At 46.4% G+C, this 20,465-nt stretch overlaps 3 protein-coding genes and 1 long non-coding RNA gene across 8 annotated transcripts; 1 reads left to right on the forward strand and 3 right to left on the reverse strand.

Moving 5' to 3' along the window:
* Nucleotides 1-538: 538 nt before the first annotated feature.
* asxl2 (ASXL transcriptional regulator 2) lies at nucleotides 539-9,100 on the reverse strand. Of its 4 annotated transcripts, none has more exons than XM_061300837.1 (12): nucleotides 8,911-9,100; nucleotides 7,948-8,030; nucleotides 6,988-7,096; nucleotides 6,785-6,920; nucleotides 6,368-6,471; nucleotides 6,140-6,260; nucleotides 5,989-6,075; nucleotides 5,730-5,890; nucleotides 5,570-5,669; nucleotides 5,370-5,475; nucleotides 4,586-5,237; nucleotides 539-4,161 (listed from the first exon to the last, which is right to left on the reverse strand). In XM_061300837.1, exons 1-12 carry the CDS (start codon nucleotides 8,968-8,970, stop codon nucleotides 2,641-2,643), a joined length of 3,240 nt encoding a protein of 1,079 aa, XP_061156821.1. In that variant the 5' UTR covers nucleotides 8,971-9,100; the 3' UTR covers nucleotides 539-2,640. The 4 variants fall into 4 exon arrangements, with proteins under 4 accessions (XP_061156821.1, XP_061156823.1, XP_061156822.1 ...); XM_061300839.1 differs by having other exon boundaries at nucleotides 5,570-5,666; nucleotides 6,016-6,075; nucleotides 8,911-9,099; XM_061300838.1 differs by having other exon boundaries at nucleotides 6,016-6,075; nucleotides 8,911-9,099.
* Nucleotides 8,833-10,743, forward strand: LOC133169023 (uncharacterized). The gene is made up of 3 exons (XR_009718351.1): nucleotides 8,833-8,876; nucleotides 10,113-10,504; nucleotides 10,602-10,743. It is a non-coding gene; the product is annotated as an uncharacterized LOC133169023 (long non-coding RNA).
* LOC133169022 (kinesin-like protein KIF3B) lies at nucleotides 9,216-13,562 on the reverse strand. The gene is made up of 9 exons (XM_061300843.1): nucleotides 12,879-13,562; nucleotides 11,595-12,424; nucleotides 11,388-11,489; nucleotides 11,182-11,304; nucleotides 10,845-10,963; nucleotides 10,629-10,745; nucleotides 10,369-10,483; nucleotides 10,110-10,288; nucleotides 9,216-9,743 (listed from the first exon to the last, which is right to left on the reverse strand). Exons 1-9 carry the CDS (start codon nucleotides 13,351-13,353, stop codon nucleotides 9,599-9,601), a joined length of 2,205 nt encoding a protein of 734 aa, XP_061156827.1. The 5' UTR covers nucleotides 13,354-13,562; the 3' UTR covers nucleotides 9,216-9,598.
* Nucleotides 13,563-13,928: 366 nt separating this feature from the next.
* hadhab (hydroxyacyl-CoA dehydrogenase trifunctional multienzyme complex subunit alpha b) lies at nucleotides 13,929-19,262 on the reverse strand. Of its 2 annotated transcripts, XM_061300841.1 has the most exons (20): nucleotides 19,109-19,262; nucleotides 18,411-18,452; nucleotides 18,223-18,293; nucleotides 17,995-18,128; nucleotides 17,770-17,908; nucleotides 17,574-17,693; nucleotides 17,392-17,494; nucleotides 17,201-17,323; nucleotides 17,010-17,128; nucleotides 16,883-16,939; nucleotides 16,694-16,803; nucleotides 16,490-16,624; nucleotides 16,196-16,367; nucleotides 15,961-16,047; nucleotides 15,750-15,890; nucleotides 15,598-15,666; nucleotides 15,265-15,460; nucleotides 14,838-14,952; nucleotides 14,600-14,745; nucleotides 13,929-14,350 (listed from the first exon to the last, which is right to left on the reverse strand). In XM_061300841.1, the coding sequence occupies exons 1-20, from the start codon at nucleotides 19,173-19,175 to the stop codon at nucleotides 14,205-14,207; spliced, it is 2,292 nt and encodes a 763-aa protein (XP_061156825.1). In that variant the 5' UTR covers nucleotides 19,176-19,262; the 3' UTR covers nucleotides 13,929-14,204. The 2 variants fall into 2 exon arrangements, with proteins under 2 accessions (XP_061156825.1, XP_061156826.1); XM_061300842.1 differs by lacking the exon at nucleotides 18,411-18,452 and having other exon boundaries at nucleotides 19,109-19,250.
* Between the last annotated feature and the right edge of the window lie 1,203 nt (nucleotides 19,263-20,465).

Genomic DNA, 20,465 nt, shown 5'->3' on the forward strand with positions numbered 1-20,465 from the left:
CAAGTATATAGGAAATCAAGAAATACATATTAAATACACAATATACATTTATTTCACAATTAAGTTATTCCAACATATAATTTGATAGCAAAATAGAGCAAATCACTACATATTCTCAGCTCAGACTGCACAACTGGGGATCTTTTTTGTATCGGCTGTAAAACTCACCTAATGGTTGTGCTCAGGTGAAAGCAAAAGCATTCTTGCTTTGGCGCCACCTAGCGGTTTCTTGGAGTAAAACGTTTTAAAAGTAATCCACTTAGTATTAAGAATTAGGTTGCTTTTTTCTTCACACTTCTTTAATTTCATTATTTAAAATGTTACAAATTTCATGATAAATTCATTCTCATTTTAAAATTGTATCTATCAGTAATGAAATTGTCACAATACCTTTTTTTAATGGAAAATTATTTTCATCAAATGAACTCCTTCCTTTTATCGCTAATTGAATTACAACTAACACTTTGGCATTCTATTGCATTAATAATTACTTCACCAAATGTTTTATCTGTTGAGGAGGCCAAAAAAACAGTGAACATTTACATATATATATTTTATTCATAATAGTCTAAAGCTTTTGACAAAATACACTTGTTTTTTTTACACAATCGGGCTGATAACATTACATTCACCTGATTAGAACGGACAACAAAATGACATATGAGTCTTACAATGGTAGACATTGACCTTTTTCCTATCAAGGGAATTTTTTTTATTATTATTATTTTGTATTTGGGGGTTAAATTTATAAAGATTTTTGTACCTCAAATTTCCAAATCCCCCAAAAACAAACGCAGTACGGTCACAATTTGTTTTCCGATTATTTTTCAATATTTCAGGAGGGCTTGTCATGAATCCAACAACGTGAAATGACTAAACGTGCCTCTCGTACTTAGAGCTCCCGATTTAACGGATACATGAAAAATTCTCGCCTATCCACACAAATGTAGACATATCTAAAACACATAAAACACATGTCACGTATATATCTGGGTGCTTAAGACCTCAAAAAGCTATGGTGGCCTGTCAGGTCCCCACAAAAAAAGACCCAAAAATGGAGGGAGAAAATAAAGTACATACCCTGTTGATTTTCAAACGCAAATATATTTTTCTATTAAAATATATTATTTAAAATATATTACTTTGTTTTCAAGACATTTCAAACTCGGATATAATTAGTTTCTTTTTAAGGTGACTTTGGCGTTTTTGCTATTGCACCTGCAGGAAATGTTGCGTGCGTGTTTCAAAGCCAAGTGCTTTATCGCGCGTTTCCATATCGCACCACAAATAAATCGCGCAGTGCCAAATTAAACACAACGGCTGCTGATTTGAAAGACAACATTTACATCCAGGCCATGGCCTTAAATATTTACAGAAAAAAGGAGGGAATCGGACGGTCTTTCTATATAAATGAGCCCTCAGTGAGTTTTAATTGCTAAATGCTCGTGCTACTTTTTAATTGGGATTTGTTTGTGCAGTCATAATTTACTTGAATAAAGTGTAACATAGAAAAAAAATGCTTTTAAAAATCTATATATGAATCTTGGCGAGTCTCCCGTGTCAATACAAAACAGTTGCACTTTTCCTCGGTGTATGTGCAGGACAAACACCAACAAGGAGGTATTTTATACACCGTGATTATCGTCAACGCCCTTTTTTGCCTTTAAACGGACATAGGCCCGATAGTAAAATAAAAAGTGTTGAAAACGCTAAAAAGTCTTGAGGTTCTATAAAAAATCCCCGCCCCTCAATTTACCCGCTTAAAAAATGGTTTTCATAAATCTCTATTTTAAAAATATATATCCCGCTAACGCTAAGTGCAAACATTGTCAGATTGGATCCGACCTGACTACCGATTAGATTAAGAATGGATATTTCAAAAACGGTTTAGGACGATGACTATTTCGTCGTCCGTTTTCGAAAGGAGCTGGAACCTTTCCCGGCTGACTCTGGCGATATGCGCAATGGATTGCTTTACCAGCCAGTCTTACTGACATATTCGACTTCAGGGTGAAAGTTCAGGGTGTAGTTAAAACGTTAAAGTTGAGGATTCAAAAGTTTGGGGAAGAACAAATGAGGTTACCCTGTTACGCTTGTAGTGCATTTTCGCTTCATCCTGAAGCTCCACCCAAAAGTCGTCTTGCAACTCGCCATTTGTCAATTCAGGGGAACGTACGTATCTTTCGCAAATCGCTGGAAAAACGCTCCTCAAAAAGCCCTGTCGAATAGAAAAATAGTGCACGGGCATCATCTGGCAGTAAGTTGGTGCTGAGGAACTAGGTTGAGGTGAGAGGTCTAATAGCGAAATAGTGCTTTGGCGCCATCCCACGCCAACTGTTAGCAGGGGTGCACATAAGTCAAAGCATTTTCATTTTGTGGAGCAGAGCGGCTTGAGTCCCTGAAAAAGTAGCCCTGGAGGACCGGAGTTGAACACCTGTAATTTAGAGTCTTCAATGAAGCTAAGGCGGGTTTTTGGAATGTGGGAGGAATCCAAAGCAACTGGCGAAAACTTGCACAACCACGGGGATACAAGCAAGCACCACCCAGGGAAGGAGCAAGATAGAGATTTTGAGCCTGAACCTCCGGTGTGCTAACCCCTCGTCCAGTGTAAACTTCACGGCAAGCGCCCCGATCCGAGCGTCATCGTACCACCAGACACGAGACGCACAGCTCGGATGGTCCGATGCAGTCGTGGTGGCAGAAGGCCCCGCAGCCTTTGCACATGATCATGGCCTTCAGCCGACAGTAGCACTTGGACTGTGTGTCCTCCATGCCGGCGGCCTCCATGAAGGATGGCTCCGGCGGCGGCGGCCCGCTGAGCTCACCGGAGTCCAAGGCGCTGGCAGCTGCAGGGATGGTGGTGACAGTCACCGAGAAAGACATGACGCTCCCGCCGTCCGACGCCGTCTCACCGCTGCCAGCGTTGTGGTTCAAAGTGTGCGGTACAGACACACTGATGGTTCCGCCGTAGCGGGATGACAGCGATTCCTGATGGATGGGCATCCTCGGGGTCGGGAAGACAGACGGTCGTTGGTGACTGGGCTCTTTGAGTGGAAGGTATGGCTCAGCTTTTCCTTGATTGCAGACTTGCTTGTGGCCTGGGATCTTGTCGTCTGTCGCATTTTGCTCACATCCCGGCTTGCTTTTAATGGCCGTACAAGGCAGAAGGCTGTCGGCTTGCTCGCGCTTGCTCACGGACAATCCCCGCTGCTCCATTTTAGATTCATATGTCCCTTCTGGCGCCGCCTCCTGTCCATCCGCCGCTTCTCTCTTCAGACCGGCCACATCGGGGAAGGTGGCTCGGTGGGGCCGTTTGCTCTCTGAACCTCGGCCGTACGTGGACACGTTGAGGAGATAGTGTCCTGACATGGCGGGCCTCGACGTCCTCTTGTGCCCCAAGAATCCAACGGATATCCGTGGACGGTCTACGTGTTCCTCGCCGTGCAGCGCTTGATGTTCACCGTGTTGAATTCTCCTCTCCATCAGAGTCTGTAAGATCTGCTCCTGAGTGTCTTTGTCCAGAGGTTCCTTGGGATACCTGGTGTCATTGGCGAAGGCCCAGCCGGTGGTGTTGCTCTGGTGTTGTTTGGGACCGCCAATGGTCTTCTCCTTGCCGGAGTGTAAATTTGACATCTGGGTCTCCACCTTGCCGAGTGGTTTTGGGAGGATCTGCTCCAAAGGGACTTCTTTGCCTTGCAAGAGCCTGGCGACCAGCGGGTTGTTTGCAGGGATGCAGAAGCTGCTTCGGGTGGATCCACAAGGGGTTTCCTGAGAGCCGGGTGCCGAGTCTGAAAAAGTGCCAGACGGTTGCACGTGGACTGTTCTGACGTCCGGAATGTTTAAGGGGCTGACTGGATCGAGGGAGTCCTGCAGGCGAGACGGTGGTGTGCTGGTGGTGTTAACAGATAACCTGGCAGAGGCCTGTGGCGATGTCGGCCTCGGGAAATGTTTTGTTGGCTCGACGCTGCCTGCGCCTTGCCCGGACTCGGGCCGAGCAACCCTGAAGGCAGCGGCCGCCGCTGCTCGTTGCGCTCGTGCAAGCTGAGCTTTGGCTTTGATGTCTGCCAAAGTGCGAGCGCCGGTGCGAGTTGGGCTGCTGATGGAGACGGGCAGAGGCGCCCTCGGCGACACGTCGTTGGTAAGAGTTCGTGAGACTGGAATCTGAAACCAAACAAGTAAGTGAGGGTGGATCGACAGTCAACAGGAATTAAACAGTCTTAACTGGTTGATCCCAGCATGTAAATAGTCAGACCTGACATCTGAATACAAGCGAATTCCTAACAAATAAAGATTTGTATTTGCAAATTCACTTTGGTTTGGGCTGTCTGTTTTGTTCAGTCCAAGTTATTATTTTCTTTGTTGAGAAAATAAGAAAAGAAAATGCTACCAAAGTAAGTCGCGCAAGAGTTATGCGGTCACGGGAATCCGTTGTGGCTGTTTCCATTTCAAGTTTACAATTGTCGTCTACGTTTCAAAGGCATATATCGAGTGTCGGAGCTGCTGAAAGAAAGCAAGGTAGGGGCTAATGCACTGCAACCATCGACCACCAATGGGCAGCCGCTGCCAGTGGGAGACATCTTCCTACCATGAGTGGCGGAACTCTCTGGCTGCCGGCCGAAGTAGGTGCGGCCGGGCTGGGAGTGGATGACGCCGGAGGGGAGACAGAGGAGACGGACGACACTGAGGAAATGGAGTACATGCGCTGTCTTTTTTCCGGCGTAGCCTCATTCTCCAACACGCCGACAGGCTTTCTTTTCTGTTGTTCTGAAACGCCTTCCGGCTGAGTATTTGTCTCTGCAGGAGGCTTAACCCCAGACGTCAGTGGATTCTCGATGATGTCCATTCGAGCTTGAGGAAGAGGCCTCAGCTTGGGAGGAGACTGGGGCAGTTCCACTTTGTTTTCTTTCTCGCTCGGCGTCTTTGTGGTGACGCGCTCATCGCGCTCTTTGGGTACTGCTCCCAAGGTCGGCGCGGGCATCTTACGCTCCTCAGCTTGCTGAGAGCGTCTGGTTTTCATCTGTTCTGGGACATAAAGAGATTCTCTCGAAGGAGGTTGTGTTTTCTCCATCGATGACATGGTCTTTGAGTCTTTGACCTCATCGCTCCGGCTGCAGCGGTCCTTGGTGGCGTTGGCCTCCACCGACACTCGGGTCAGCTGTCTTGGCTGACGTGGCTTGGGCTCGCATTTTAGATTGTCTTTGGCCAACTCTTTAGATTCCTCAAGACTGAGTCCAGAACTAGGTAGGGGAAAAAATGGAGTTGCATGAACAATAAACCACTTCAGGTCACAGGTGGGAGTGAGTTTCGAGCAAGTCCCAAATTAATGTTGCAGGAATCAAGCAAGTCATCATCATCTCCAGTCAACCTACTTTTCGCCGTAGTAGCTCTCAAAGAAGGCTTCTTTCCAGTGCTCAACTCTCTTCTCCTTTTCGATTTCCTGGCGCATCCGCAGCTGCAGCTCTGGAGTAAATTCACCTGGCGAGAAAAAAGAAAAAAGTCCTGGGTGACCCATCCCGGGATGGCGGCGGGATGGCACCATCATGGGTCAGGCAGGGGCAATCGCGCTCACCCTCGGCCAGTCGTTCTTTCCACGACTGCGCTGCCGACGTGAAGAATTCGTTGTTCAACGCCGAATTCGTGACTCTGAGGAGGCCATCCGTGCAGGCCTGCTGGAGAAGAGCCGCGCATCAGTATCGCAGACGGCTAGCGCGCAAGAAGAGCCGAGGTACCTGCTGGTCTACTTGGGGAAGTAGTCGCAGCAGCCTCTGCTGGCAGTCCGACGGCAGGACGGAGAAGGTGTGCTTGTTGATGATGGCTCGCAGGTTGGTGTTGACCAAAATGGAGTCTGGGGTCTCCACGTCAATTTTGCACCTGTTACGTTTTAGGTGGCCTGTACGGCAAAAAAAGCATGGATAAAAACTGGGTTCTCTGTTTCTGACAGAGTTCCTTAATTATGGCGGTGTGATATGAAATTGTATGCAAGCTGACCGTGTGGCGTTTTTCTTTGGATGTTACCTGCACTGAGACGACGTGGCCTCTGAGAAACCTTCCTGGGGCCGCTGGCAAGGCAGAGATCTGCGAATGACGTTCATTAGCAACAAGAAGTTTGGCTGGCGGGCCCTAAACATGGGCGACCCACCGGTCTTGGCGGCGATGTTGTCAGCCATGTCTTTGATGGTCTTCAGCAGCAGCCTGGATGTGGACGCGCTGGGCATGGCCGCCTGCCTGCGTTGGTTACGCTGTTGCTGCTGTTTCAAGGCCTTCAAAGCAAACGTGAAGCAAGAAATTCAACAATGTAAGACCAAAACGATTTTCTTCACGTCCAAGCAAGCAGCGGCCCGTGACAGCACTTGAAAAAAGTGATTACCTGTTTGAGGGCTTTCTTGCTGTGCTTCTGCGAGGGTGAAATGAGCTTGGCGGCGACGGACGGGGACGAGCAGCGAGGCTGTGGCGACGTCGGCTGGGAGGGAACTGTTGAGACGCCAAAGGCAGATGTTACAAAAGATAGTTCCTGAGAGCGCCACGCCCGCTGTGTCTTTTGTTTGGATGAAACCAAAACCACAGCGGGAGCACAGAAACGCCCGGCCATGGGATTATCGTGCAGATAATAACGACACGTAAACATGCTCACTGGGACCATTTTTAAGAACAATCTCTGCAGACCTCTTTTTTTGTAACATCACTTTTTTGGAGTAGAGCACAGAAAAGTTGTCTTTACATTTCAAATGCAATGTTGTCTCGGAATTCAGTCAGCTGAGCAGTTCAGATGGCTGCGTGCGATTACCTGGCCGCATCCAGCGTCTCCTCCTGCCTTCCTGGGGCCCGCTATTGTTTTCAGAGCTCCGTGAGTCAGAAAGATTTTCGCTGCTCTCCGCGGATTCTTCCTCCGACAGCTCGGTGGCCACCTCAGAGATGTCGTTCTTCAAAAAACACACGAATTGGCTGCGGCACACCTTTTTTTTGGTCTATCTAGGAGTTCAATCAGACCTTCAAGGTGTAGACGCCCATCCTGCCCGGAACTTTGTAGAAGATGCCCTCCTCTCCGCGAGAGTTTGTGTGCAGCATTGCATTCAGACAGGCCAACGGGGACGTTCCGCTGCGTTCGTCATCAGGCGAGAGGGCGAAATCGTTAGCCTTGTTTGCTAGCTATCAAATGGTTTTTTAGCATGCTGCGACAACCGATACAAAATAATGTTCAATACAAATGGTAATTTTAGTTCATGTTTCTGTAGATTATCAGTCATCCATAAGCTTAAAAACAAAATACGGGACCACTTTATTAGTCCTATCTGAAGGATTTACTTCTCAAGTGTTTAGCTTTTGCTTTAATTGGGTTTTCAGCCCGCTAGAGATATGTAGGCTCTCTCTAGTGGCGGTACGTGAAACAACACATCCCCAAGTCTGGTACAGTGCATTATTTACATTGGGGCTGTGAAACTTGTTTTCAGCGCGGGCCACATTGTAGGAAGGGCTCTATGTAGACTGTACATATAATCACGCCCAAATGTAATGCTAAGAAATAAAACAACAATGTTTAATATTGCTTTGTTTTAAGTTCAAAGCTTGGTTTACATAAGGTACAACCAGGGAACAAAATCCCAAACTAACTTCCAAACTTTGTTTTACGATTACCGTTGGGTTTGAAGGCAACAGACGGTCTTTATGCAATTTACAGTACTATGGGACACATTGATATTCGTAAAAGTCATGCCAAACAGTGAGCTTGTTAGATATGTGTGTTTGTGTGTGTGTGTGTGTGTGTGGGGGGGGGGGTCTAACTTGTTCTTACCTTCTGGATGAAAACAGTGACAATGATATGGAGAAAACAAAAGAAATGAAAACAATTAGAAGCGTATTTGAAATGACAAGAAATGTAAGCAATTTGCTGTGGTGACGATAAAGACAACACGGGTGAAAATGTACATACTGTTGTTGTTGTTGTTTTACCTTATCTCTTTAAGTCTTTCTCTTTGGATGACCTGCAAGATTTCTTTATGGCTCATGGGGGTGTTGGGGTATTTTTCTAGCACCTGAGAGTTGAGGTGGAAAAAAACAACATGAATTTATGAGGTACACCGGCACAGCTCGTACAAAAGCTGAGACAGATCTTTTTAGAATTATACATCTAGGTGACAATACCAAGCCCATCAAACAAGTTATTCAAATGAACATTCAAGCATATAAAAAAGTACAGAGGTTCCCCATGCCATTATGCACCTCTGGACACGACTGCGTTCTGATAGCCTGCCTGTTGAGCAGTGTAATTTTGAACATACGCTCAGCTCAGATCTGGACCTCCAATATGGCCGACAAACGACGACCGATCACGTGATAAGGAGCTATGCATTCACTAGTTGGAATTTAACTGTTCTAACCGGTGTCATATATAGTTGAGGTCCATGCAAAAACTTTATTGGACACTCTATTGATCCGTGCAACAAAATTTTAGTTATCAAATCTAGAGTCAGTACATAATAATAACTGCGTTAATGCTGAGAGATGCAATAGACAGGCAGACTGTTTTGACTCCATTAGCACTCCTTGCTAACTGTCAAGAGGAACGTTCCAGGGTTCTCGTGTCACTATTAGATTTAAACAATGACATTACCAGCATTACATAATACATTACATTTTGTTATAATGTGCTTTAGTGACGTGTTAATCGTTGTTTTTGCGTCAAAACATCGAAGTAGCATATCGGTCTAGCTGGGTTAGCTCTCGCGACGTAAGTCGACGCAGCTCCTCGCCACACGTACGTATATGACGTTACGTGCACAAACAACTTTATTGATCGGGTCATTGGTGACACCCGTCTAATGTGACACAGACAAAGCCTGCTGTGCGTGTCTGTCGTACAACAAGTGTCACGCAAGTGGGTGCGTTGGAAGGCCACACATGACATATTTGTACCGTCTTTGCGGCTTCCGCCCACGTCCTTCCTTTCTTCTTCTTTTTCTGTCGCTCCCTCATCGTCGTCGTTGTTGTTGTTAAGCAACGCTCGTTTCTAATTGAACCGATGATATTGCCGCCACCGCCGCGTAGGCCCCACTATGTCCACCATATTGGATTTTACTGTAGAAAAGGTGGGGGGGATCACGTGATCGCCTCCGAATGACGTCATGCTACTGTACTTGTGTCACTCTAGTCGTCTGCTGCTGTTTGCAAATCAACTGATTTTTAAATTAAAAGTACGGCTATGCATTTATCATTATTTTAATGTTATTCATTTTACAACATTGACTTATTTCTGGTGATTTCAGGCACATTTTTTTAAAAGTGCTGTTTTTTTTTATCATTTTTATTTTCACATTTAAGTACAATACAGTAAATTTACTTGTGACAATGTTGCTCATGTATAAAAATAAGGCAGCTAAATAGCCAGCGCAAGCATTTCTCATACAAACCATATTTGCCTCACCGTAGCAAGCAATACATGTCAATATCACCAATACAGGACTCCAAAATATGCAAATGAAAGGCTAAAAACATGGAAGCTTTGGCTGTGCTTTTTGCTGACATCCACTTTGTTAGGAAGTAGCATCAATGTAGTAGATCCTCATGCTGACTGGCGTCGTAAATATGCGGTGCCAGATCCTACTCAGGGGCTGGTTCGAAGCGAGGCCTCGGGTGCGAGATAGACGGCCGAGCATGGTCTGGGTCTGTGACACGGACCCTGAGGGAGTGACGTCAGGGCGGTGGATGACGCGGATGCAGAAATGCACGTCGCTTGTGGGGCCTGATACCTAAAATGCTCAAAGAAAATAAATTCTGGAATTGCGCAACAAAAGAGTAGTGCTCAATAATTTCTAAACATTTTTTTAAATATTCACTTTATATATACATAGATTTTCTGTTATGTCTATAACATTTTTAAATTCATTAGCAATTTCTATGGTTGTTTAGGAACAGTAGTAGTATTCAATTATAATGATTTCTATTTGTGTGTAATGTGTGTGTGTGTGTGTGTGTGTGTGTGCGTGTGTGTGTGTGTGTATATATTAGGGTATTTATAAAGTTCTTGGCATTTGTTAGCAATTTCTATGCCATTTTATTTTATCATTATTTTCATTAGTAGTTGTGGTGGTGTTTCATAACGATAATGATCTCACCAGGATCTTGACTTCCTGAGCCGTGTCGATGACCGGGTCCTCTCCCGCATGACGACATCCGACCCGCATGACGACATCAAGCTGGGAGAGAAGACCCTCTCCAATCGAGACCCATGAAGGTTGAGGGTGAACATGCTGGGCGGAGACACGTCCAGCTTCAGTAGCATGACGTTTTCAGCCTGGTAACACGCACGCGCACACACCATCAGATGATAGTATTACATTTCATATTTTGTCTGTGCAAGCACCAAGCGCTGACCTGATATCTGGACGGGGCTCCTGTTGCCGTGGCGACGGCCGCTTGTGCATGCTGGCTGATTGGACGCTTGTATCCCACGGCGGACAGAGGCCTTCGCTTCACTCGAGTGGCCGTGCTAGTGTGCACATGTGGGCAAGTGAGTATTTTTTTTCTTGGCAAAGTAATACTAAATGTTTCCAAATGTTTCTCAGTGAAATAGTTTCATCCTATTCTTGTGTCACGGTCACATTCAGTACGGGATGCGGTTTTCTCCATGGTACCTTTCCAATGGGATGACCGACATCAGCCTCCACTGATCTTCCTCGTCGTCAAAGTGAAGTCTGTTGATCAGCTTCTTCTTTTCGGCAGGGGGGACAAAGTTCTCCATCAATAGGGATCTGAAAATAGGCACCCCCACCAATTAGGTGCAGTTGAAGTCATGGTCATATCTAGGTGGAGAACATTCCATAATAAGCTGCAATAATATCTGTCCTCACTTGAATTTGAGCTCTCGGGTGAGTTCATCCTGCGTTTGCTCCAGTTCCTGCCTGGTCGCGACGTGCTCGTCCATCACGTCACGCGTCTCGGCCCACACTAGCTGCAGTTTAGTGTACAGCTAAATGTGCGCACGCCAGAGGAGACAACAGCAAAGTCAAGACTTGCATCGACAGTAGTCATGAAATGGAATCTGGATGGGCCAAACAAGGAAAAGAAAAGAAAATTACAAAGAACAAAAAGACAAAATGTTTGATGGAAAAAATGCTGTTGATTTATAATTAAAAAAATAATAATAATAATTTAAAAATCAATCCTATACAATCTACCCGTTCTGACCTTCCTCAGCTTCTTGGTCTTCATCTCCACTTCCTGCTGCAGTGAGGAGAAGGTCTCCCTCATCTCCAGAGTCTCCTCGTCCCGCAGCATCACCTGCTGCTGCATCTGCCGCTCCCGGCAGATCTTTGAAGAAGAAAAAAAAAAAATCGCTCGCTCGGTCACTCGCTGCAATTGTCAGCGGACGTTTGCGCAAGATGTTTTCTCACCTGCTCGGCGATCTCCTGCCGTTTCTGTTCAAGCAACTTTTGTTGCTCGTTGGTGTGATCCATGATGGTCTTGCCTCCTTCAAGCAATTTGCTCTCCATAGCCTGGCCACAAACATATTTTTCATATACATTTTCGAGTAAAGAAAGTGCTCTGCCGCCACCTTGTAGCATCCATAAGCAATTGATTACTGCTGGTTTTTGGTCTACCTTGTACTTCTCGATGATCTTCTCCACAGCCTCCTGATCCCACTGTCCGTCATCCGTTTTCCCAGCAGAGTGTCGCCACTTCATTGAGGGCCCGCCGCTGTCTTCTCCCTCGTCCTCCTTCCAAAGTTGCGTGAGGTCCCTGCTGAGTCTCTTGCTCTCCCTCCGCCGTTGCCGCCGCTCCTTGGCCAGGGCGCCTCGCTCCTCCAGGAGGGCCTTGAGTCTGGCAATCTCCTTTTGGAAGTCCCTGAGGAGGACGGCCTCTGGGTCCTCATTGACACGGGGCTTGTTCTTGATGTTCTTGGCCCGGCCGGCGTACCTCAGGGTGGCCAGAGACTCGTGGCGGTCACGCTCCGAGGGCCCTACTGTGGCGATCATGACCGTCTTGGCATTGCCGCCCAATGAGTCCCGCAGGAGCCGGGTGAGTTTGGAGTCCCTGTAGGGGACGTGGCCCCCCTTGCCGTCCGCTAACGCCGAGATGACGTTACCCAAGGCGGACAGTGACAGGTTGATCTTGGCTGCCTCGCGCAGGCGGCCGCCTTGGGCGCCGGTTCTACTCTGGCGTTCACTCCCGGCCAAGTCCACCATGTTGAGGCGCCCCACACGGACCGGGTCTTCAGACTCTGACCCACATTCCACCGTCACGGCGAAGATGGCGTGCGAGCGCGAGCTACACCGGTTGGCGTTGGTGGCGCCCACCGAGCGGGAGCGGTCGCCCATCATCAGTAGGTGATGCATCTCAGCCGGGTCCTTGGTGACCACCCAGGACAGGTCCTTGACATAGACGCCCTCCTGCGGGCTTTCCTTCAACTCCAGTTTTCGGCCTCTCTCCACTGAAAAAATAAAATTTGTTCAACTACATCGGTTTCCTCTCAGAATAGCGATTAAGGAGCAGGGAATGATGAATGAATGATCCCGAATGCCGTGCACTCTGCTCCAAATCATTCCCCAATCTCTAATCTCTACAATGCAATTGATTAACTATGTGGTCCACCATTCAAAAAATGCAGAGGCTGTGTTTGGAGTCATTCTCTTCCTTGTCACAGCAGATAAAAAATATAGGCCCGTAAGCACTGTCTGATTGTCTCTCTACATGTGTTTTTGCATTATTTGTGATCGATGCTACCTTTATTACCTTTTTCTATTGTCAAGGAAGAACTTTAGGGGGTATAATTGAGAGGGAACAATCTAATATTTGACAGAGAAGTACACATTTTTTCAATCACTATTGAGTGAACAACTACAAACAGTTATTATTCTGAATTAACATCATCACAGTATGCTTACTCAGCAGATCCCGGATCTCCTCCTGGTAGATCTCCAAGTAACAGGACCGGACCAAGTACTTCTGTCCCCGGGTACGCGAGATGTGCGCGAAGATGTGGTGGAAGGCGTTGGGGATGACGCCCCGCTTCTCCGGGTCGGCCGGCACCCCCCTCATGGTCCAGGTCTTTCCCGTCCCGGTCTGGCCGTAGGCAAAAACCGTGCCATTGAAGCCCAGCAGAACCGAATCCACCAGGGGTCTGACTGCGTCGTCGTACACCTCGCTCTGGGTGGACCCCCACCCAAAAACTGAATGGAAGGTGAACTCCTTAGCGGGCTCGCCGGGTGGCGCGCTCGGGTTACGGACGCAGATGCGGCCCAACTCGGCGTCCAGTTCCAGGATGGTGCGTCCATTCTCGGCAGTCGCCTCCTTGTTGCTGGGCGGTCGGCAGCGGACCACCACCCGGACCGACTCGAACGTCTTCCCCTTGTTGGACATGGTACGGGGAAAATTCGCTAGATGCACGGAGAACCGCGCCTACTTTCTTTTTTTTCTTTCACGCTTTCACTCATGAGGCCGCCTCACGGTGAACGCGCGTCTCCGTATCAGTGACGCAGGCTCCGCAACCCGGCTCGGAGGATGACAACACGCCGGTGTCAACAACCGCAGCTCTGGCACACGCCCTGATGACGACAGACAATGACAGGCGAGACAAACACACGTGACCCGCCCACCACCAATCACGACCCGCTATCCGCCCGTCATCTAATGCTGTATTTCTTGCATTATATTACCAGTTTCTTCCCCAAATTGGTTACTATGTATTTAATATATATATTATATATTTATCCATAACACTAAAAAAATGTCCTTACCTTGCCACCTGCCAAACACATACAAATATATATATATATTTTTTTAAGTTACTGAAGTACGTATTTGAGTTTTTACCAAATGCATAATACAATAAAATTAAAATAGATTAACAAATCATTTTTAAAAACTATTTCCCATTTCGTTACATTTCAGGCACTATAAGTAATTTCATATACATACAAAACACATAAAAAGCCTTTGATTCAATAACAAAATGTATTTAAGGCCATACATTTACATGATCAATCCCAAAACATCTTTAAATGTACAAAACAAACACTACCTGCCATCCTGGTACATTCCAGCGTGAATTATTATATTCTTTCGGAATATTTTAATGCACCTATATCACCGACTACGTGTGTGTTGATCTGGTAAAAATGAAAAGCATCCAATTCTTGTGGTGAGGCACCTTGTTGATGTGGTCGACTGCATTTGTGTTAAGTGGCGACAGGCCAAAGGCAACGAGCGGTTCATTTGTGAAACTTCTTTGTGGAGTCGCTGGCGTGATCCAGGAGGAGCTGGCACGGCGTGAAGTGATCCCCGTAGACCGCCTCATACCTCCGCATCTTCTCCACCAGCTTGTCGGCACCAAAGGTGTCGACAAAGCGGAACGGGCCTGGAAGTCCAGATGGAGACGTGAACTCTCATTATTTGCAAATACAAACACGTTTCCTTTCTGCATTTACAGAAAGCGATAAACATGAACACTGCAGCTCGTTTGGGTAAAACGTACGCTGGTTGTGTCCTTTCACGACCGATGGGTGGGCAGACGTTCCAGAGGTCGCAATTTGGGTGAGTTTTTTTTTTTTTTTTAAATATGTCCACTTTATACATGGTGTGACAACAGAATAAGATAAAGTCTGACCTCCAAGGCAGGGGGGGAAGCCCAAACCGAAAACGGCACCGATGTCTCCCTCCAGTGGGCTGTTCAAGATGCCTTCTTGTAAACACAACACCGCCTCGTTGACAAAGCGAGAAACCAGTCGGTATTGGACGTCATAGTCGGACGAACTGAAAAAAAAAGTAAAGATTTGGCATGAAGGGGAAGGCGATTTCAGAATGGAACCGCAGCTCGGTAATTTCATTGATGAGATTGAACTAACACAGCAGGATTGGGAGCGATTTTGTATTTCTCCAGGATTTCCTTTATCTCCGGATTGACGTCTTTGGATTTCAGGCCTGGCTGGTACACGTAGCAACCCTTTCCTGACTTGCGACCTAAAGAAACATTTTTTTTTTTTTATTAATATAACATTTTTGGAAAATCAGACAAAAGCATAGCTGTTCCGCTTTAAATAGACCACAACTAAATGAGTAAAACGTAAAACAGAATAATTTATTAATGTGATACCTGGGCTTTAAATTGTGTATTTTTTTTATTTTATTTTTTTTAGAAAATTACTTTTCTAATGAAATTTTCAACAAAAACTACAAATATAAAGTTGGTTAAAGTCAAATTTGAGAAAATGAGCCATCCATTGAGAATACAGTCAAGTTGAAAAAACGTTTTAAAGTCAATGAATGACTGACCTTTGAATCCCATGTCCACCAGCGTCTTCAGGACTTGCACGTCGCCACCGCCGAATCGCGATCCAAAAGCCTTGCCCAGGTCCTCAGCCACGTGGGCAGCCACGTCGATGCCGACCTCGTCGATGAGCGTGGCAGCGCCCACAGGGAAGCCGAAGCTGGTGGTGAGCGCGTCCAGCTTCTTGGGGTCCGCCCCTTCCTGCGGACGACCGACCGCACGGTGAAGCCAACATGCTCAATATTTTGCGAGTCTATTGAAAAATCCTGACTGCTACTGGTGATTATCCTGAACTTGAGATCTGGACGTGCACTTGAGCAAAGCACTATGCGACAAACCTGAAATACTCGCACGGCTTCGGCCAACATAGGCGCTAAACAGCGAGTGGTGTAGAATCCTGGTCCGTCCTGGAGACACACAGTCGCTTCCCATGTAATTGCTGCACTTTCTTTTTTTTAATTCTCCTGAAATATGTCCAAGAAAGCCTCACCCCGACCACGATGATGACTTTGCCCTGCTTGAGCCCCACAGCCACCGCCGACGCCGTGGTGTCCTTGGAGGTTTTCTCGGTGGTGATGATCTCTAGGAGCTGCATCTTGTCCACCGGGGAGAAGTAGTGCATGCCGATGACCTGACCATGACGAAGATAGTTTTTAAGTTTTTCGTGACTCTTGCTCACAAAAATAATATTTGTTCCAAACCTTGTCAGGCCTCTTGCTGGCGGCGGCGATGTCCTTGATAGGCAGAGCCGATGTGTTGGTGGCAAAGATGCAGTGAGGAGGAACCACCTGTGTGGATGAGTTTAAATGCAATAACTCATTTGCAGACCAAAAAAGCAGCACTCACCGAATCATGCAAATAGAACACACAGCATCGTCTGCGGCTTGAATGTGAATTTCATCAAAAGCGTGCGTTGCGTTTATGAGTTGTACTCACGGCTTCCACTTCCTTGAGGACAGCATGTTTGACTTTGAGGTCTTCAAACACGGCCTCGATCACCATGTCGGCCTTCTCGAAGCTGCTGTAGTCCAACGTGCCAGAGAGGTTGGACAAAATGGAGTCCCTCTCAAAGGACGTGATGCTCCTCTTCTTGGTCTTGTCGTTCAACCTAACAATGAAAAAACATTTGGCATGACAAACTTTATAAAAAAATAATCTGCCAACCCCGAGTTTGGGTTGTATGGCCTCAAACAAACGGCTGCTCCTAACAGTCTTGCAAAAATAACGCACCCCTTGTACACCTGCTGCTCGCCCCGTGCCAGCCCGGCTTCTGTGGTGTCCTTAAGGATGGTGTGCACGCCTTTGTCCACCGTCACCTGGGCGATGCCTGCTCCCATCAGGCCAGCGCCCAATATTCCCAGTATTCTAGTGGAAGAGAAACCATTCGGTTCAACTTGAATGGAGGACTACAAAGACGGCCGCAGAGCGACTCACTTGACCTCCTTTGCAGGGCTCCCAAAGCGGTTTTTCTTGCACGCCACCTGACCGTGATAGAGTCCAATGAGGGCCGCAGACTCAGTGGTTTTGGCCAGGTGCCCAAAGTTCTGCCGACACACAGAGAGAACGAGTCGGTTGTTACCTGCGCCAAGAACACTTTCCCCGCACACAAGTGGCTAATTGTACCTGAGACTCTGCCAGGTATCCGGCAACAGGACCTTGCTCCACGCCGGTTTTTACACACTGGAAGCAACAAACCAAAGAGTTCAACTGCAAGTCATGTCAAATGTTCATGAACAGGACAAGAACTTACTTCAATGATCTTGAGGGGGGCAGGATAAAGCCCCTTGCTCTGTTTCATGACTTTGCCGTGGACCGTCTTGTATATCTGCTTGCGCACTATCTCAAAGCCCATCACGTAGTCTTGGATCTCTGCCGATGGGGAGACGATCAGAAGTGTTCAAGTGGCGTCGCGTAGTGTACTGAAGGAAGGCCGTGACCTACTCTGCATTGTGCCCTTCTCCTTGCGCAAAGGAATCTTCTTGCTCACGATGCCCTTGGCACATTCCACGGCAACCTCCTCCAGGTAGTCAATGGTCCTCTCCTCGGGGCTCTTTAGACCGGGTCCTGTTCAGGAGGACTATTAGGCAACGTTCGACAAATAAGACACGAGGTGAAGGAAGTCTTTGTCTTACCGAGGGTGTCTACGAGCTGGTCGACAAGGCCCATCTTTTTGGCTTTATCTGCTCGAATGTTTCGTCCCGTCAGCATCATGTCAAAGGCGCTGGGCAAACCCAGCTGGAGGCAGCAAAAGCAACAGTTGGGATTCATCCTTAGAATATATAAATAAATAAAAAATAAAAAACGCGGCACCAACCATTTTGGGCAGTCTCTGCGTGCCTCCGGCTCCCGGCAAAAGGCCCAGCATGACTTCTGGCGTACCCAGCACCGTTTTCTTGCTTTTAGTCGCGACCCGGTACTGGCAGGCGATGGCAAACTGGGTTGACAAGGAGAGCATTGAGAGTTGAAAGAAAAGGGGAAAAACTGGTGTGGCAGCAAGACACTCAGCTGACCTCCAAGCCGCCTCCCAAGCAGGAGCCATTAATGGCGGCCACGATGGGCTTTGGGGACTTTTCAATCCTCTCAAACATTTTCTGGCCTTCCTGCGAGAGTGTCATGACCTCCTCGGCGTTGCTGCAGTTCTGGATCATACTACGGCCCAAACGTGGTCATTGATGACATTCCCCCAAAATAACAAACATTGTTATGAATGTTGGACTTTGGAGGTTCCGTCTTACTTGATATCCGCTCCCGCAATGAAGCATCCCGGCTTGGAGGAGATGAGGACAGCGCTCTGCACGGCATTGTCGGCCCACACCTCGTTCATCACCTCCGTCAACTCCTTTTGCATTTGGACCGACAATGTGTTGACCTGAATGAAAGAAGAATCATTGGGACATGCACGCTTCTGTGCATATACATTTCTCATATGCAAAAAATAGCTTTTTAAAATAATTGTGTTTTACCTTGGAATTGGGGTCATTGATTCGAACCACAGCAACGTCGTCCTTGACTTCATAGCTGACGTGTGTTTGGGCTTAAAACAGAAGGAGACAACATACTGTTAGACAACTAAACTGTCATTCTTTACTATTTACAATAGTGAAAATCTGCAAAGTTTTTGGTTAGGAAGGTATTATCAGTTAAGTGATACCTAGCATTGGGGTGGCCACTGAGAAGGTTCGAAAGGAGGATCCTGTGTAGTAAAACGAGCAAATAGTAGATACTTCAGAAAAGTAACACAAAAAGATGCCGATACTCTACGACAGTAACGCTGAATCTTTGAAAGCATGTGCACTGCTGCATGATAAATGTAAATATTTCTCTATTTTAGTATTCGTTTTGTCATATGGCCGTCAGAAGATTTGAATGACCGACCTCAATACGCTCCCACTGCAACCCTGTGTCATGGTGACCCTTCACCCACATTCAAGATGCCAGACTTCTAATCGGAGCCAATTCAATAGCAATTTGAGACTAACATTAAACGAAGGCAAAAATAAAAAAATAATTCAAACTGACACCTCATTTATATCATCTGCAGCAGAATTGTCCAATTTCAACAGTCTTTTCCATGCAGTACTGATAATGAGCATTAAACCCAAGTTCCTTCACGAGTCACATTTTAAAAGAATTACAATGTTAAAAGTGGGGCAAAGGTGACTGTGATATGGTAAAGTAAGGAATCGCAACCTTATGTTATTTCATACATTAGCCTTTGCACGCCTTTCATTTAAACCAGTTACCGCTTTTAGTCCAACTGAGTAAGACAGTCAGCCTTACATACGCTAACTTAGACAAAATATATGTTAAAAACATTTAACAACATCAAAACATCCCGGTATGTTTTACCTGGTGTGGCGGCGTATCTCCTTAGCGTCAATTTGGAGAGAATACCCAGGGAACGAAGACAAGCCATTTTGCGGCAGGAGCGGGCGGAGGTCAGTTGGGAACGTCTAGCAAGCTAGCTAAGTTAGCGCCACCTCTTCTTCGTCGTTCTCTTGAGTTGAATGAGAGGCTGGAAACAAGCGTTCAGGCTCATTAGCGCCGCCTACCGAGCTAGATTTAATAGGTAGAAAGAATTAGACTAAAGTATCTGTTATTCAATTATTAAAAAATCATTTAATTTTAAACCGTTAATTTTAGTCATAGGTCCTATTTCTATCTAAATAATTTCAATACATTTATAAATTAGTGTGTTGACTGTGGCATCTCTCCTTGCATGCTTGAATGTGTGTGAGTGATGGGGCTCTGGCAGTGACGTGGGGTGAGGAGGTTCATCACTTGGGAGGCACTGACGCCCCCCCCCCCCCCGTTAAAATTTGTCCAACACCTAATCATCTCACAAAAAAGGTTGGTGAACGCTGCTCTAAAGTAGCTTATTCATTATTTAATTTGAACTATTTTAATTATAATCCTATATTAGCAGTCTCAGTCACAAAAAACACTTAATAAAGCACATGGAATCACAAACTTGTTTTCAATCGTTCTTTATATATATACAAAGTCCATCCGCTGCTCCTTCTGGACAAATGCATCAAATACTTGTTTGTAAAAGTTGTCCTCATCCTCCTTTAGTTTTAAAAGTCTCTCAGTCTCAATGGAGATCACTGCCAGGGAAGAAAGTTGTTCTTGCTCAGTCCTGTTCCGACTGTATGTTTTCAGCCTCTTAAGCGCTGAGGATGGGAGCTCCACGGACGACATCGTAGCTGGAAGAGTGATCACGAGCTGGAGTAACTTTGTCGCCTCAGGAACTACTTGAATGAGCTTCTTCTGGCCCAAAAAGGTGAGAAGTTGTCCAGGAGATTTACATTCGTCTCTTACCGTTTGTGAGCCGTACAGTCCAATGAGATCCGCCTTAAGGTTCACAAAGTCAAAGAATTTGGCGTATTTTGACAAGCTCTGCATCTTTGTATCATCAAAATCCAGGGACATTTTTGGGAATTTTGTACAGTCCACCAAACCGAAGAAAGCCAGCTCACCAAAATGGTCAAATCTAGCCTTCATTTGACAGCTGATGTTATCCAGAATGTTACAGAACAATCGTTTTCGTTCATTTGTGACTGATTGTTTGCTTGTACTCTCTATCAGGCCAAGTGTGTTGCAGTTCCTCTCAAATTGGTCATAGAAACTGTCAAACTCCAGTTTCATGCGCTCGAGAGCTTCATTGGTGTCGCGGATGCGTGCAAGACAGTATTCAATGTCCATT

The sequence above is a fragment of the Syngnathus typhle genome, linkage group LG16, assembly GCF_033458585.1.
Source record: "Syngnathus typhle isolate RoL2023-S1 ecotype Sweden linkage group LG16, RoL_Styp_1.0, whole genome shotgun sequence".
Taxonomy (NCBI): Eukaryota; Metazoa; Chordata; class Actinopteri; order Syngnathiformes; family Syngnathidae; genus Syngnathus; species Syngnathus typhle.

Bases quoted from the DNA above. Each gene is read 5' to 3' on its own strand.
- asxl2 (XM_061300837.1), bottom strand. From the start codon at position 8,970: ATGAGGGAGCGACAGAAAAAGAAGAAGAAAGGAAGGACGTGGGCGGAA. The intron at 8,031-8,910 runs GTACAAATATGT...CTCAACTCTCAG, and splicing joins GGGCGGAAGCCGCAAAGACG to GTGCTAGAAAAATACCCCAA. The intron at 6,472-6,784 runs GTAATCGCACGC...GCGTCTCAACAG, and splicing joins GAGACGCTGGATGCGGCCAG to TTCCCTCCCAGCCGACGTCG.
- LOC133169022 (XM_061300843.1), bottom strand. From the start codon at position 13,353: ATGTCCAACAAGGGGAAGACGTTCGAGTCGGTCCGGGTGGTGGTCCGC. The intron at 11,490-11,594 runs GTAGACCAAAAA...GTTTGTGGCCAG, and splicing joins AGATCATCGAGAAGTACAAG to GCTATGGAGAGCAAATTGCT. The intron at 11,305-11,387 runs GTGAGAAAACAT...TCTTCTTCAAAG, and splicing joins GGCAGGAGATCGCCGAGCAG to ATCTGCCGGGAGCGGCAGAT.
- hadhab (XM_061300841.1), bottom strand. From the start codon at position 19,175: ATGGCTTGTCTTCGTTCCCTGGGTATTCTCTCCAAATTGACGCTAAGG. The intron at 17,909-17,994 runs GTAAGACGGAAC...TTTGGGCCGTAG, and splicing joins ATTGCGGGAGCGGATATCAA to TATGATCCAGAACTGCAGCA. The intron at 17,694-17,769 runs GTCAGCTGAGTG...TTGTCAACCCAG, and splicing joins GCTTGGGAGGCGGCTTGGAG to TTTGCCATCGCCTGCCAGTA.